Source organism: Empidonax traillii, unplaced genomic scaffold (assembly GCF_003031625.1).
Source record: "Empidonax traillii isolate 1590-97213 ecotype Southwest subspecies unplaced genomic scaffold, ASM303162v1 scaffold15:size5535645, whole genome shotgun sequence".
Classification (NCBI taxonomy): Eukaryota; Metazoa; Chordata; class Aves; order Passeriformes; family Tyrannidae; genus Empidonax; species Empidonax traillii.
The window spans coordinates 1,352,543-1,369,721 of record NW_020955208.1 but is presented as its reverse complement, the minus strand read 5'-3'; the positions used below and the strand labels follow the sequence as shown (position 1 = coordinate 1,369,721).

Below are 17,179 nucleotides of genomic sequence, written 5' to 3'. Positions count from 1 at the left end.
TATTCACTGACCTGTGTCAGAAGCCTGAAATTTGAAGGTTTCTCAGAGGAAAAAAAGCAGTGAGTACCAAAGAGGCCTTCTGAAAATAATCAATAACCATCAGATCTCACCTCCAAAAAGAATAGTTCTCAATTGACTTCAACAATAATCTGATTTTGTTATTTAATTGCCACTTACTAGTCTGTTAATTAGCCCCAAGGCTAAAAAGCATTTAATCGTATTTAATCACCCTTGTTTAAAGGGACATTACCCACCACCAGCCTTTAAATAATAAAAATTCATTTAAAATTAGACTGATGACAACGACACTGAAATGTCAGGAGACTGCTCTGTAGCTGCTGCCCTTCACTTCACCGCCAGTGCTGCCAAAACGAGCACCTTATTAAGAATTGTCACCAACTGCTGCCCAACGTGCAGGGAGAGCAGCAGCACGCTGGGCAAGCCCCTCTCCATGGCCCTGCACAGGGAGGACAGACACAGGCAACAGCCCCTTCCTTTGCTGACAACCTGATTTCCACTCAACAGATGTAGCGGACATCACTCTGCATTAGAGGAGCCCAAAATAATTCAACTTCACATTTTCTGGTTACTCCCACTAGAGCTGGCCAGCAGGAGCAATCTCCCTCTGAAATAACAGTCTAGATTGAGGGGCTATTGCATTACCACCTGATGAGTAACTGAAATTTGACCAGCTGCATCCACCCTGCAGCATGTGAACTTCAAAACCAGCCCTCTGATGCTATGCTGGCTCAAGTTTTAAGTAGGTACCACACTGAGCTCCGATTTCATAACCACGCACACAAAGACCTCCAGCCTGTGTGTCAGCCTTTGCCTGGGACTTTCTCACCAGGTAAAAGTTTCCTCTTAGTAAAGAAGCTGAAGGTTTCCACTGGGGCTGCTGGTGGCCAAGCATGTCCCGGGGGAGCACAACAAGGAGCAAGAGCTGATCTTGAAGGAAAAATACATCAGTCAAGCTCTCGAATGCAAACTGAGCTGCTCTGGGCTATTTTTGGTTTACAAACTCTAGTACCCCACTTTTAAACCTGCTAACAACAGGCTTGATTTTACTCATTGTCATTTGGAGACTTCATCCTGCCAGCAGTGTGGATTGAATAGAAGTGATGCAGTACTTTAGCACAGACCCACTATTCTGGACAGGTATTTTTAAGGGACCCCACTCTTGGCTGTTTTATGTTGGTTTTCTTGACATCAGCCATGCCTGTGAGGGCTCCTCTGATGCATGGTACAAGTTGCACACCTATTCAGAAGCTAACCACCAGGAATGCACACACCAGCAGACAGGTTTCCACTCCTTTATCCACTTTACCTTCTTCCCTACATAGGGCCTCAAACTACACATGAACCAAAAAAGACTTGTACCAATAAGCAACATGAGCTTGAACACTGAATGGCTGTAAGTAAATTACGACTACAAGGCTGTTCCCTTCTGTTAGATGTTATTCTCTTAAACTATAAAGCTGTTAAGTTCACAGATGGTTATGCCAACACCAAACCATTAGCAATTCCTGGTTGACACCTTTCCTTACCTCCACTGAAAAGGATGGCTGTAGCACGGACTAGATGGATTGCTCTGGGGTTGTGAGTTCAGGTAAAATACTAGAGGAGAAGTAACAAGTGCACAGTCAGCACTAAATGGGAATTTAAGATGCTGCAGACCTGGAGCAGATGTAGGAGAGAACATGTGCTGATGAACCTCATTTCCTCGGCAGTGGGAGTACAAAGGAGAGGAGATTCTGACAAGGTACCACAGTAGAAAAAAAAAAAAATCAGGGTCAATATCACATTTTTTGTTTCGATTATATATAAAAAAAAGATACTTCCAAAACACAAGTTATATCTTCTCGATAAATGCAATAAACTAAGTGGTCAAAAGTCATGCTTTCCATTATCATCCAAATCAAAATGTATTTTTTCATTCAATTTAATATCTATTCAATGTTATTTTTCCACTACAAAAATCTTCCAATCTGGAATTATCCAAATCCTTCTTTGTGGTGATTTCCAGGCTTTCTGGAATATGCACCACTGTCCATCTTTAATCTAAAACATTTAACTGAGAAAAAAGAACAAATTGATAATGGCACCAGTGACAGACACGGACCATTTGTATCACAGCCTTTCCAATTTGGGAGCCGTGGTCATACCACAGCTGTGGCAATAACAGAAATACCCAGCTGTGAAAATATGAATTACACAAACCATTCAACTAGAAAACAACACTTAGCAGTGACAGCGTTTTAGAATAACAACTCATTAAGCCTGAAAGCAGCACTGCAAAATGGCTTTAATTCTTAAATTTTAGCAGTGGGGAAACTGAGGCACGAAGAGGTTAAGTGACATGTCCACAGCACACCCCTGGTAGCGTCGGGACTGCAGCTGAGGACGCTCACGCCCAGCTCTGTGAACTGTCCTGCTTTTTGCAGGGGTAGCAGCCAACACACATTTGTACACACAGAGAGCACAGAAAATGTCTCAAGGCAGCTGCTTTTCCAAAAGCTGCAAACAGACTTCTACAGAAACACAGAGCAGGGGTTCTAACACCTACTTTATTGAACTATACACGATGAGACGTCCTTCGCTAGAAATAAAGTAAAAGTTAACTTACAAATCTTGGTATTATGAAGTGTTCTTTTGTGTTAGAATACAAGCTAGTGCCACTCTGCTCTTACACCTGTAACTTTGATTTTTTGACTGAGGGCTGAAAAAAGTTTCTCTTCGTAAAAGTGAGAAGAATGGAAATCTGGAGCCCGCTTCAGTTTTGTTTAGAATTCAGATATTTTACACTTAAAGTGCTGAAGTCAAGCATGTTTGTTCATGTTCCTTGCTTCAGATTTCCTAATGAATCCAAATACTTATCAGCAAGTAACCTTTACATACTGGAAATCCTCCCCACTAGCAATCTCTGCTTAAACAGCTGATGAGCTTTACAGTGGGCAGACAGAAAAGGTTAAGCCTGCCTCTTACCCTGCTCCTCCCTCCACTGACTATGGGATAGATTCATTTAAGCTCCCCTACTTATAAACATTGTATTAAATACACAATTTCTTTAATATTTTACCTAGTAGAAACAATAAATGTAATTACAAACATCATGAACAGCAGTTTTCATTAGCAGATTTCAAAGCTTTTATAAAGGACACAAGCATTAAAAAGGAATTGTTTGTTTGAATTCCATATATAGAAATGCATGTAGCAATGTATTTCTAGAAGGTAAAGACTTTTTGCTTCAAATCTTAGAAGTCTTCTACAACATTCTTAATTTTAAAAGATAATAATGGTAGCCAAGGTTTCTGAAGCTTTGAGCCCTGTGACACCTTTCTGGCAGGTTATTAAAAGTGCTTTTTAAATCTGAAGAGTGATAAGACTAGAAAGACAGAGTTACAAACACTCAATTTTACTACATTAATGCTTGTTACAAAACCTAACCACAATGTACCCCAGCTATAAATATTTAAACATTGCTCTTTTTTGGCTATAGAAAGCCAAATCATTTTTTGGCTATCTGTGGCAAATACTCCACAAAAGTAAAATGTTAAAGCTTCCAAATGAAATTTCCAAATAAGCATGACGGATAAAGTTCCAACAAATAAAAGCAACGCCTATTGGCCACAGAAAACTCTGGCTGGTTTTTCTTCATAAGATTCAACTGGAAATGTTTAGGTGCAATTAATTTTTCGCTACAGTCCTTACTGGATCCGCAGAGATGGGGCTCCAAGCCTCTGTTTCCTCCTTTTCATCATTGTGCTGATACACTGCGCCTCTTCCCAGCATAAGAGGCTTAGAGCCGGGAAGGAGAGCCCACCGTTATCACTCCAACGCAGAGCACACAACAATCAGTCCAATTCCAAGCTCTTCATACACCCCCAGCATCAGAGAGACCTCGGGAGCTCAGTAACGGTCCAGATTAATCGCACGGCTCATGTCAAAAACCTAATTATTTATAAATAAATTAAAAAATAAATAAATTAAAAAAAAATTTAAAATCTCCTGCGAGTCTCTTCGCGGCATCCAGCGAGAGGAAACGAAGCCCACCAGGACGAAAGGAAGAAGGTGCCGACGAGCCCAGGACACAGAGTGGCCATCTGACCTGTCACACAGCCAGCAATGTGGTCCCGACAGCAAATCAGAGACCAACTTCTCGTGGGCTCCAAGGAGCGGGAGCAGCCGCGCTCACCAAACCCGAAGGAAAGCGGAAAGCCGGAGGGAGCGATGGCACACTTGAAAGGATTCTGGCAGGAAATCTCAGAGAGCAGCTTGGAAACTCACACGGCGGCAGGAACAGAGCCACTGCTCCCACCCAAAGCCCTGGCAGAGTCACCGGCGGGCGGTGTGCGAGGAGCAGCTGCTCCCGGCCGGCGGGGAACACGTGAACCAGCCCCTGTGCAGGAATCAATCCCCTGAACGACAGGCACAACTTTAATCTTGGAAACATCCTTCCCCCAACTCCCAAGCTGGGTTTCGGCTACAAAATTCACGGACTCCAGCACTGAAAACAGAGCAGCAGCCTGGGGAGTCGGATACTGGGGAGGGAGGGGGGAATGGGGAACACTTTCACTGGGAGACAATGTTCCCTCACAGTGCGAGTCTGGCAGTTTGGCTTGAAAACGGCAACTTCAATCAGCTCAAAATCAATTTCATGCTATTAACAAAACCTTCCCAAATAACATCCAACATTTTTTAAGCGTGTATTTCTAAACATGCGATTTCCTCCCCAGAAAATTCCCAAGTATCTGTCTCTGATAGACTTCGAAGTGTTAAAAGAGTGTATTTAGGCAGATGAAGACTGACACTCATAACTGCTCATCAACCAAGTCAAACTCCAGGTGACAACTCCTATCTTCAGACCCTCCCATGATTCTAATCACAGTGCCCCACACCACAGAATCCCAAACCTCTCAACAGCTACAGCTGCTCAGGAAAACAGAGTGCCCAGGCTCAGGGGTAAGGACCAGCGTGACTGTTCCCTACACAGCCAGAGCCCCTGCCCCCCCACACTGTGCCTTCTGAGTAAGATAGCACAGCAAGCTCCAGAAGGTACAAATTTGGTATGCTATGTGTAATTTTATTATGCTCTTTAAATGAGAACCTGGATGAAGTAGTGGAAACTGGATAATAAGAACGGCACGAAAGACTTTTTCCACTTTTAAATCCTTGATGAAAGCCTCCATAAATTCTTTGTCTCCGAGATTACAGTCTTTACACAACACTAAAATCCCCCTAATTCACCAGATCATTCTCTTACAGAAACAATGCTTTCAAATTATTTTTAAAGCCTAATACACCAACAGCAACACTGCTACGGAGCCCCCCAAGAATAATTTGGCAGGTTCCACCCCCAGAGCCAGCCCCACGGATCAGCTTAAGAGCAGCAGGTTATTTTTGATCCGCTGCTTGTGAGCTGCTGCTACGCACTCTGAGAAGGACGGGGTGGTCAGAAGAGGCCACCTCTTTCTCTCTCCATCTATAAAAAGCACCACAAGCAGAAATCATCGACTGGAGGCATTATTGCTTGCTTTATTTCCAGATCCAAGTCAGAACAGGGTGCCAAAGTAGCACAACTCCCTTCTCCTTCTCAGAACCATTTTTCATCCGTTTCCAACACTTTGGCTTCCCCACCCTTGGGGCAACAGCACTTGCTCCTGGCAGGGAAACGGCATCGATCCATCACCAGCAGAAACGCTCACCCGCCAAGATGAGCAAGAACAGAATGATGCACTCCATTTCTCTGCAGATACAGAAGAAATTCCCACAGCACCTGAGCATGTCAACACAAAGACATAAACCAGCACTAAAGGCCAGGAATTTTCTTTCCTGCCATCAAACTTGATGTTGTTTTCAAGGTCTAAACATTAAAAAGAATACACGTAATTCAGCACATCCTCCCAAAGAAATTCCCTGGTGTGTTTGTGTGTTATTTTACTGTCAGGAAGCTGGGAGTAAGTTTAACAAATTATGATGAAGATTTGTTTAATGAAACACCCTCGGAAATGTCTAGGGCTGGAGAAACTAAGACCCTTCAGAGGTTTGTAAGTAGAAGGGTTGTGCAGAGAAGGAGGAAGAGAGAACAAGAGAAAACAAGTCCCAAAGTGGACATAAACTGCCTTAAAAAGCAATTAGAAGGCATAAAAACCACCATAAAAGGCTTGCACAAGTCTTTAGCAAACACTGTTATGTTGCTTACCATATTTCATAGAGATAGACATAAAAATATAAGGTAAATACTACTTTTTACCAGCACCTATCACCATCAAAATAGAGGTCTGTAATATTTGATTCATATAAATATGTATTTTTACTGGACATACTCTGTATCAAATCTTTTTTTTTCATGTTTCTTATGCCTCCATGTTCTTTCTCCATTTGTACACAGAGTTTAAAAGTATATTTCATACAGATCATTGATAGCAGGAAAGAATTAACAAAAACAACTTATATCTGAAGTTAAAAACTGGTTTAGCAAATTTAGTTTGCTGAGGGAATCACTCTTTTCAAATTCAGATATAATGAGGGAAAGCCATATTTCCTCTTTAGCAAATTACTCATTTAGATAGATAGCCCAAAAATTACAGCAGCCCACACGAGTGAACCCTGCCTTAGAAACCACGAGGATTTCCAACATAAACCCACACTTTTCACTAAAAAGCCTGAAGAAGTCAATGAAGTTCACGTTATAAACAACTACATTTATTATTCATTTCTTATTAACGGGGTACTGAAGAAGAAACCAGACGGCTCAAGTGCAACCCCAACTGGATTTGGCGACTGAGGAGCAACCAGAAGAAGCAGCGAGCTGCGGGCTGGGGCTGTGCATCCTGCAGCCACAGTGAGAACTGCACTTTGCAGCCTGGCCTTTTGGATGCTGAACTGCTGTTAAACCCATGAGCACACAGAGGAGCTGCATCACCAACCTCCTCTTGCTGCACAGTCCCCACCTCTGTCCTTTCGAGGCTCCACGTGCAGGTGCACATCGAAACCATGGGAAAGCTGAAGCCAACAATACAAAAACCTCATCTCTGTACACGATGTAGCTCCCAAAGAACACAACAGGCTAATGGCTGAAAATAATTAAACCACTTCCACTAATAGGCTGGAGATCAAAGTTTGGGTCTATCACTCCGCGTTCGCTATTTGAAATTAAAGAAAATATTCATGAATGGTAATGATTTCTTTTGTGAACAAAGCACGGGGAAAAACATAACCAATACATTTATATGCATAATTCATTAAAGGAAAACTTTGAACTCTGATTACTGAACCACACCAGAGACAGAATATAACTACTTGTTCCTTTCCTCATACAATTCAACCTCTTAGCAGCCTACAACTCAGCTGAGTATTATTTCCTTTAGTGTATTAAACATAACTCCCCTATAGAAACACAAACACTTTAAGCACATTTACAACAAAATTGTATCTAAATAAGTAGGCATTTCTTTTAATGTCACCCTGCATACAATTCCCCCATCTGTTTTACATGTCTGCTCACTCTGTGCTGATTATTTCAAAATAAGACTGCAAGACATTTAAGGACAAAGCCATCCTTGACACTGTGCCTGTACTCCTTTCTGCTAATATGGAAACAGAGCCACTCATCAACAGATTTCACAGGCTCTATCCCACCATTCATTCTCTTCACCTTCTACCCAAGACCTTCCTTAGATGAATTTCCTTCTTTAGGAAAACTGCTCATGCTCTCCTGACAAAAATATTGAGACAAGTAACTCCACTCCTTTTCCTGAGCACAAATAAGCACAGCAACTGTTGTTGTCCATGCTTACAATCAGTCCCTGCAGGAAAACAGAGACTACTCATACTGACCCAGGAAATATGAAGCAATGAGAGTCAAACAAAGAAAAAGTTAGAAGCATTGCCAGGAAAAGCTCATCCTTCTCCATTCAGCAATGACAAATACCTGAACTAATCCACAGGCTAAAACCTTTCTAACTCGACAGTCAACTGAAGTAATCACCAAGAAAGCAGCAATAATCAAGTCTTCATTCTGCTTCTGGCTGGCTGTAAAACAAAAACTTCCTCCCCAAATATTATTTTTCTACAGTAGTAAGTGCACCCCATCCAAACTAGCACATAAAAAAATTGCTGAGGGGCTGATGTTTGTATATAAAACAGTTGCCACTGAACTGCTGCAAAGGCTGGGGTTTGTGCAGCAAATGGATGCACCTCTTGAGGGTTCCTGGCTCCAAGCCAGATACTTCATCCTCCTGTCAATTCCTGCGTCTGCTTCTGTCGGTGAACAAAAGTCAATGACTGACAGTCAATGAATCAGGACGTAGCTACATCCATAACTATCCCTACTCATCAGCCACAGCACAACAGCAGCTTTTCAGAATAAATTTTACTTTCAGAATTTATTTTTATTTATGAGGTTCACTGTTGATTCAGTGAACAGCAGATGAAAAGCCTCCAGAAGAATTGTGAACTGCTTACAGTTGTTATCTGTCCTTCTCGACAGAACGGTTCAACAAATTTCTACATAGTATATGTATATTTTTACCATATATATACACATATATAATTATTCCCCTGATATAAATATCTCTAATTCCTACTTCAAAGACTAAGTGGAGTTTTTTTTAAACCAAGTAAGTATTCTGATACTGGGATATGAAAATCATGGACATCAATTCCACAGGTCCCTTTTCAGTGAGCCTTTACACTTAATAGTACAGCATCAATACAAGCAGTATATACTGGCATTTATACCAATTATATATATATATATGGAATTTATATCAGTCCAATGCACTACTCATTTCTTAAAAGTTAAACTTTTCAAACAACAAGAAATCATTTGGTTCTTGACTCCACTTGGTACTTGACTTGTAATTCCAGATACCACAAGCAAGTAATGAACTAGATAACACAGGCAACAAACTTAACACATTTCAATTCTTCATAGAGTTTCAATCTCACTAATAGCTGCAACCTTGTGCTTAAGATTTATGGCCTGGATCTTCTTGACACAGGTTGTTAAATTTCTTCACATAATGATGGCTTAAAAGGCATTCACTTGTGGAAGAAAAGTCAAGGAATAAAAACTGAAGGCGTTAAGTCAATAGAAATAAAAGATTCAGTCATTTGGTTTAGTTACTAGTAACTAAAACACTACACACTTAGGAAGCACTTCATTTGCATCTCAGATATTTCAAATGAAAACACATAAATAGTTTTGCGTCATACCCACCTCCAGACTGGCATGAGGGAAGGGAATATTTCCAGCATCCTCAGTTTCAATTCCAAAAGTTTTGTGCAAAAATATCTAAGTTACATTAACAAAAGACTTACTGGTAACTCACTGCTCCACTATTTGATCAAAGAACCTTCATAATCTTCAAATGATGAACACCACCTGTCTTAGAAACCTCTCAAATCTCGTTAAGCCAGCCTTTGAGGCATACTGGTTAAAAAAAAAAAATACCCCAAACCAGTCAGTGCTTCATGTTCTTTAAATAACTCCCTGACTGGTTTATCATTGTCATATGAACTAAACAAAAAGGTCTGGTCATGCCTGACTGTAAAAAAAAAAAAAAAAAAAAAAAAAAAAAAAAAAAAAAAAAAAAAAAAAAAAAAAAAAAAAAAAAAAAAAAAAAAAAAAAAAAAAAAAAAAAAAAAAAAAAAAAAAAAAAAAAAAAAAAAAAAAAGACCTTTTGATCTGTTGTATTGTCCAGCCCTGAATCACTGGCACTACACAGCATTTTCCAAACGTTGTTTCTTACACAAAGGGGATAGCTTACATTGGAAGGCTGAAAATAATTTCGCATTAGAACCAGAAACCTGAGGAAGAAAGGTTACATATGCTTTTGTGAGCTTCATGTCCACAGTCCACAAGCTTTGGGAAACAATTTTAAATCATAATGCAACAGCAGGCAGGACAGAAGCTTTCTCTTTTATGTAATGCAATCAATAATGCAATTTCTTCCGCCATAAATCTGTAATCATGGCAGAAACTAAGCTCTGTAATACCCCTGAAACACAAATTAGTTCACTAAAACTCTTTAGACATCATAATGCATTTTAAAAAATTGCTGTTTGCTTAAAGCACATTTTTAAAAGCCCACTTTTCCCAGCATGTGCTACTTAATTGAAACACCTCTATTAGACTGCCTGCTCCACAAACAGCTGACCTGCACGGCCCAGGAGCTGTGTGCTTAGACTTCTGTCAACAGACTGTTTGAAGAACAGTGATCAAAGTTGTCCATATCACATAAATAATCAGTGACTCCTCTGGAGTCACTTCAGCGATGTCAGTGCAGCAACACTCAACACCACAGCTACTTCCATATCAGGATCAGCTCAAGCTGGTAATTAGAAGTAAGCTTACACTACTACTATTTTTCCTACTACACTTAAGGAAATGAATAGAGGCTTCAGTCTCAGAGAAATCCAAGCTAGCTGTTTCCAAGAGCATGACAGATTCTTAAAAATGCTAACAGAGAAAACAGAGCATCTGCCCATCTAAATTACTTCCACAACTGAACAGCCATATATGCTCAAAACAAACCAAGGCATGAATAAAGAATAATTATACTTACAAGCTTCCTCTTCTGGGGAGACTGAGCTCTTTCTGGAAGAAAAATAAGAATGAAAACCTGAGTTAATTTTTACTTGTTATTATATACTGCTAATTTATTTATCAATAAACGACTGAGGTGAAATTAATAAAGAGCTGGGCACTTCCCAGCGCATGCTCAGTGCAGAACTGCACAGCACTGCTGCTGCACATTCACAGAGCACAGTTTGGGGTACAAAAGTCGCTCATTTTGTCTAAACATTCATTGCCTTTGCAGTCACAAAAATCACAAGCACTCAACAGAGCACGCATAACTTTGAAATTCAAGCCTAAGCACAGATAAGGCAGTAATTAATTCTGTCCTACATAGCACATCAGCATCAGACCGAACCACTTCCAGAAGTGTGGAACGCAGAGTGGCCTCACAATCTCACCAAAAGGAAGAATTAATGTAAGGGAATGGTTTTTGGGGGTTTGGTTTGGTGTTTGTTTTTTGTTTGTTTTTTTTTAAACCATCCTTGTGTTATGTATCATCACAAAAAAAAATCCGAGGCCAAACACAACTGCCCCTCGTCGGCACCGTTCTGCAGCTCGGCAGCACCAGCAAAGGCAGACGGCGGGCGGGTGGAGGGGGGTGGGTGTGGGGGGGAGAGGAGTGTTAAGCTTTTTTTTTTCAGCTTTTATTTTCTTTTGAAGGTTTTTATTCAGCCCACGAGCACCCCGGCGATGGACGCGACATCCCGAGGGAGCGCCCGCTCCCGGCTCTGGATGCGGCGGCCGGGCGGGGCTGCGCTCCCGAGGGTCGCCGCCAGGTGGCAGCCGCGGCCGTTCGCCGGTTTTTGGGTTTTATCCCTAAAATCTTCCCCTGCCGGTTTTTGGGTTTTATCCCTAAAATCTTCCCCTGACGGTTTTTGGGTTTTTGCCCCTAAAATCTTCCCCTGCCGGGAGAGACCTTGGACAAGCCCCCGCTGATCCCGGGCTGCTTCGCCTCGGCTGATCACAGCAAGTGCCAGCACAGCCAGTATCAGCTGGCTGTCAGGATCTACGTGCTGTGTTTTTCATCCATTCTAAGGAAAAATAAAAATATAAAAATAAAAATTAAAAAAATCAGCGTTTTTGCTGAAATTTTTGGGGAAAAAAAAGTCAATAGGAAAAAAAATAAATCCATAAAAATCTGGTAAAATCACTGTCTTTCGTTACACCGTTCCTGACTGACATGACTGTGTTATTGACACTCAGTGACTGGTCTGGTCAGTAATGCCTGGGGCTTGCCTGCAAGTTTTTCAAAGATACCAAAAAGTTACAGCCACTAAAAGTAATAAATCAATAAACAAATCAATCTTAAACAGGCTGTTATTCTTTTTGAGTTCTCCACAATTTGAAATTTCATTACAGTTTAACAGTACCAAGAAAATTTCATGTGTGAATTATCACAAGGCTGACAGCTTACAGCATCGAGAAATAAATTCCTGTCATCAGACAAACTTGTCAAGATCTAATCAAAACACTTCAAGTGCCTAAGATAATAAATCATTAGCATCTATAACAGGTTGTGTGGTTTATATTCTAAAAAAGGTACTTCTTCCACTTTCATTTGTTAGGAAGAATTTCTTTCCAACCATGAAGCCTACGTAGCAATGGCAGCTTTTTGCCACTGCAAATGGATAGATAAATAAATAGGTAAGATATAGGTGTTATATATTATTCTGCTTTTGTAGATAGTATAGAATTTACACATCTCTTACATCACATGAGCAGCTGTATTTAATTTATCCCCTTGAAAGAAGATGGCATCTTTTGGCAGAGGGCAGTTTTTCCATTCAAATTATATATTTCTATTTATTCCAACACAGCCCCAGAAATTTTCAGAATGAATGTATAAAGCTCTGGAATTTCATGGTACTGGCTGAAAAAGCAAAACAGTGACCTTTAAGTCTCTTCATCTACCTTCTAGGGGTTTTTTTAGCTTTTATGGTTCATTTTTACAAGTTTTGCTCTAGTCATTAGGGCTGAAAAGTCACTTAGAGAACACTCCCTTGCAGCAGCACAGCTCCAGTAATGGTGACTTAAAGACATAACACCACAAGAAACATGGTCCAGGAACAGGAATGGATAAATCCTTTCCCTTCCTCTCCTGAACGCTTGTTTTACTCACACAATTATTACCTTTAACACTTCCTATAATATAGGCAATTCAGGATTAAATGCCTGCAAGGTTGGAAGGAGGACTGCCCTGGGCTTTGCTCCTGAAAGCTTTGTGCCTTTGAAAACTGTGATCAGCTGAGTTCACAAGCGAGGAAGGAAGCAAGTCCTAGCAGATGACATCTCAAAGCAACTGAAATATTATCCTATCCATGTTGCAATTGTCTCCCTTCTGCAGCTCCACCTTGACAAACACAGTGCAGCTGTGGGATCAATAGGCACCAGCTCACATTTAATACCACCGTGGTCTTGACAACAAAGAGCACAATCAAAACAATCAATTTTTATACCTGTTGTTCCACTAGTGCCTCATTTCATATTAGTCTTAAAATCCCCTTCAAAAACCCTAACAACGATACAGCAAGCCCTGTCCCGATCTCCACAGCACCTTTCCTGTCCTCTGGAGAGATGCCAAGGCAGAACCCTCCCAGCTCCTCACCCTTTTCTGCCTCTCCAAAGCGGGGCTGGCAACACAGCACCTACAATCCCCCAAACCAGACCATGAACAGCGGGGCCAAGGCAAAAGTGTCGGAGCTGGATGTTCCACAGCCGCAAGCAGCGCAATGACACCCTCTGCTTTTCCCAAATCTACGGTGAGTTGGTGTCTGAAAAGGTCACATCCCAGAAAGAAAAGGCCTGGAGATGGAAGGAAGGAGAAGGCAGACTGCAGACAGCTGATGGCCTGTTTCAGGGCACCTAAACAGTCAGGAGAACACTGCAAGGTCTCCAAGGGATCCAGCAGACAATGGAAATGCCAACCAGGGATGGGGATCCACTCACAGGGTGGGGACTCAGCCGTGTCTTAAGATGGCTCAACACTAACATGTGCAGTGGGACAAACCGAGAGGTTACATCTTGACATAACAGGGTAGTTTCAAACATATTGAAGCAGCGCTACAAAAACAACGATTCAATAATTGTGCAAAATACAAAAGCCCAACAGCATTTCACAAGCACTTCCCTACAAAGGTTACGCTCTACTCAGAATCAGTTTTATAGAACAGATTAAATGTTTTAGTTAGTAAATTATGAGGGAGGTGGTGTGATATGATGCATACCATAATGGAGTTTGGCATGATATGTCCATGTATCCCGAAAAAATAAATCACATTTGAAGAGGGGAGATAACTAATAAAAGAGTGCTGAGCTGTGACTACTTGGTCTGAAACACTATTTACGGGGTGCAGCTGTAATCCTTTCAATAAGCCAGTTTATCCTAAAGGACATTTTTCATTTCAGACCACCCTTCTGATGAGAACAACACATGAACATGCAAGATTCTGAACTGCCCCTTCCGACAGCACATCTGCCTCCCCGAGCACTTGTGCTGCCAGTAGCTATATTTATATTACCATTATTACTTCAGCCAGCCCCCATGCCACCTGCTCTCTAGGTCAACAATACAACCCTTAAAATAGAGGCTTACATTTATATTTGATTTATATGAAGTGCTAAATAGCACAAGAACATTTTAAAAGATTGGTGCACATTATTCACACAGAACTTTCAGAAGGGGAAACAAAGAACTATTTCCACAGATCCTAAAAAATAAAGAGTGTATTAAATCTTGCAGTGCCCAAATGACAAGAACAGACTGTTCTGAAAGTTAATTTTTTTTGTATCAGTTCCATATTCCAAGGCATAATTATTAAACATGCAACTTGATCTCTACATGACAAAAGGAGCAGCAAATTTTCAGACAAGTAGTTAAAAATGGATCTTGGGAAAGAAATTCAGCATTGTGGAATTCATAAAAAGCAGATTCAAATACCTGCCTTCAAAAGAGCTCCTTATATTTGTTTCCTTTTATCACCTCAGATCATGAGGATATAAAGTCAGTTGGACACCGTATCGTGCTACAGTTCAGGTTTGACGAGACTGAATCCTTATTTTTGAGGCAGCAAAGAAGCTAGGAGGGAAAATACACTGGCCAAGTCAAACATCACTTTCCCTGTTTACATAATATATTGCTTAGTGCATAGATACTGAAAAATGTATTCAATTGTCAGCTTTCAGATACCGAAACTGCATCTGAAAACAGGAACGTTTCAGGCAGCAGCAGAAAGATTGCTGGCTCTTTGCACAGGTGCGTGCACACTGAAATGAAGCCTGGAAATCTATCTGTGCCTTGACCTGCAACACAGCCCACACCGTTTAAACAGACACATTATGTTACGAAAGTGTGAAAAAACCAGGAGCCCATCACTCAGATTTGTCACTTCCTCTCAGTCTTGTAATTTGTCCTTGAACGCGGAGCTGCGCATATGGCACAGCCCCACAGGCAAAGTTGGATGCTGGAGTGTGCACTGATGGCAGCTTAAATGGAGTCCTTGCAAATTAAAGTGAGAACCATCTCTGCACAGGATGTTCCAGATTGTTGCCAGAGCAGACAGCACGATTCCTGAGATTGCCTCTGACCTTGGGTTCTTGCAAGGTAGCTTCGCTATCATCAGCTGGGACAATAGACAAATATTTTTACAGCTATGAGAGTAAATACGTTTCAGTTAATAAGTTAATATTTCACAGATGATGAAATTCCACTGACAGTCAGTGACCTGGTACCACGCACTGGTGTTTTAATTTTTTTTTTCCTTTGCTGACTATGTTTGCTTTAGGGTATACTACCAACCAGCAGGGGATTAATTAAATCTCCTTCTATACATAACCATTTGCATTACAGAAATGATATAATGAGGGTTGGAATCTCCAGTTCTGATGGAAAGTACAACTGGCCGTGCAAGGGCAAACTGTAATCCATCCATCAGATTAACAGGAAGGAATTTTTCACGGTGACTTAAAAAAAAAAAAAAAAAAAAAAAAAAAAAAAAAAAAAAAAAAAAAAAAAAAAAAAAAAAAAAAAAAAAAAAAAAAAAAAAAAAAAAAAAAAAAAAAAAAGGAAAGGAAAGGAAAAGAAAAGAAAAAAGAAAGAAACCCGCCCCACAATAAGCTTCTCTTTCTCCTATCAGAATCTGTCAGGAAAAATAATTTCCTTCTTTTCACCATATCATTGTAAATGGTTATTAAATACAGCACTTCTCAATTTCTCTTTCTAGAAATGATTACATCTGAACTTGTTTTCCAAACTCATCAGTGAAGAATTTTATTAAACAGCATCACCAAAACCATATCTGCACTGAAGGTCAGATTAACCTATGGAATATGCCACAGATATTTTCTACAATTTACTGACTTTTAAGAAACTAAATTCAGGATCATACTGTTAGATCATCTGCTCAGCTACGGTGATACTTAAAATATAGAAAACGAATACCCAAGCTCTTGCCAATACTACTCAAAATATTCAGAGGACACGGGGTTTAACTCCCAGACCTTTCTCTGCACTCTACTGAATTTATGTTTGCCATCACACAAATTCATGGGTTGCCATGGATGGCTTAGTCCCAGTGCATTTTCCCATATTCCCAGTACCAGCCAAACTGCCTGGAACCCCCTTTTCCTAAGAAAACTCACCTTCTCGGTGACAAAGTGCCACAGCCTTCAGGACAACGTGTGTGTGGCACAGAATAGACAACAGTGTTGACTACCTGTTCACCCAGAGCTACCCTAAACATACTACAAGTTCAAAGCAAATTAAATTTCCTGTTTGGAGTAGCTTCTCTACCCCAACAGAAGTTGCATGCCAGTAAAAATGCCATTTGCAAAGTGCATTAACATATAAAACCAAAGAGGGAAAAAAACCTCTCAGCTGTTTAACTTACAGGCAGCCCTATTTCTCTAAATATTCAGGATAGATCAGTCTTCCAACCCACAGGTCACGAATCAGCCAATGATGCATTTCATGTTTTTAGATCTTCCAGCCTTTTCTCTCCTCTTCAGCTTAGAAATCCCTTCCTAGTCAGCAAAATAAAAAGCCTTTGGATTTATTTCAAATTGGAGTTACTGCAAAAGGAAATAAAGCTAAAAGCCCTTTAAACTTTTAAGCAAAATTCTCAAACACAGCAAATTATTTTCCCTCCCCTGCCAGCCGTTCTGCCTGGGCAACAGAAAGTTATTCCTTTGTAAGCAAAGCTAAGGATCCAGGTCACATCTGTGCATTAACCTGTCAAGAATAAATGCATCCAGAAGCTGCCCACTAACCTTTCATATCACTTAACCTCAGAGCTTTCCATAAGATTTAAGCTTTTGGTTCCTTGACCTAAAATAATTCCAGAATACATCTCAAAACAGGCAAGAATTCACACTTTCCTCAGAATATTTTCAGTGCCCACTCCCATTTACATATATATATATATATTTCAGTCAGCTGGGGTGTCTATTCCATATTTTGTACATTACATCATGTTTTCAAGCCCAAAATACAACATTACACATCACACCACAGGCCGGACGGGATCTGCTCACGGTAACAAACACGTCATGGCTTGGACGGGCAGAGGACAAACAAAAACAGCGGATGCAAACCACATT

At 40.6% G+C, this 17,179-nt stretch overlaps 1 protein-coding gene across 1 annotated transcript in view; it reads right to left on the bottom strand.

Moving 5' to 3' along the window:
- MAST2 (microtubule associated serine/threonine kinase 2) overlaps positions 1-17,179 on the bottom strand; it is a 190,905-nt gene that overhangs the window by 100,657 nt on the left and 73,069 nt on the right. The window contains exon 4 of the mRNA XM_027893597.1: positions 10,572-10,603. Within this exon, the coding sequence (XP_027749398.1) occupies positions 10,572-10,603 (32 nt within the window). The remainder of the gene's footprint in view (positions 1-10,571; positions 10,604-17,179) is intronic.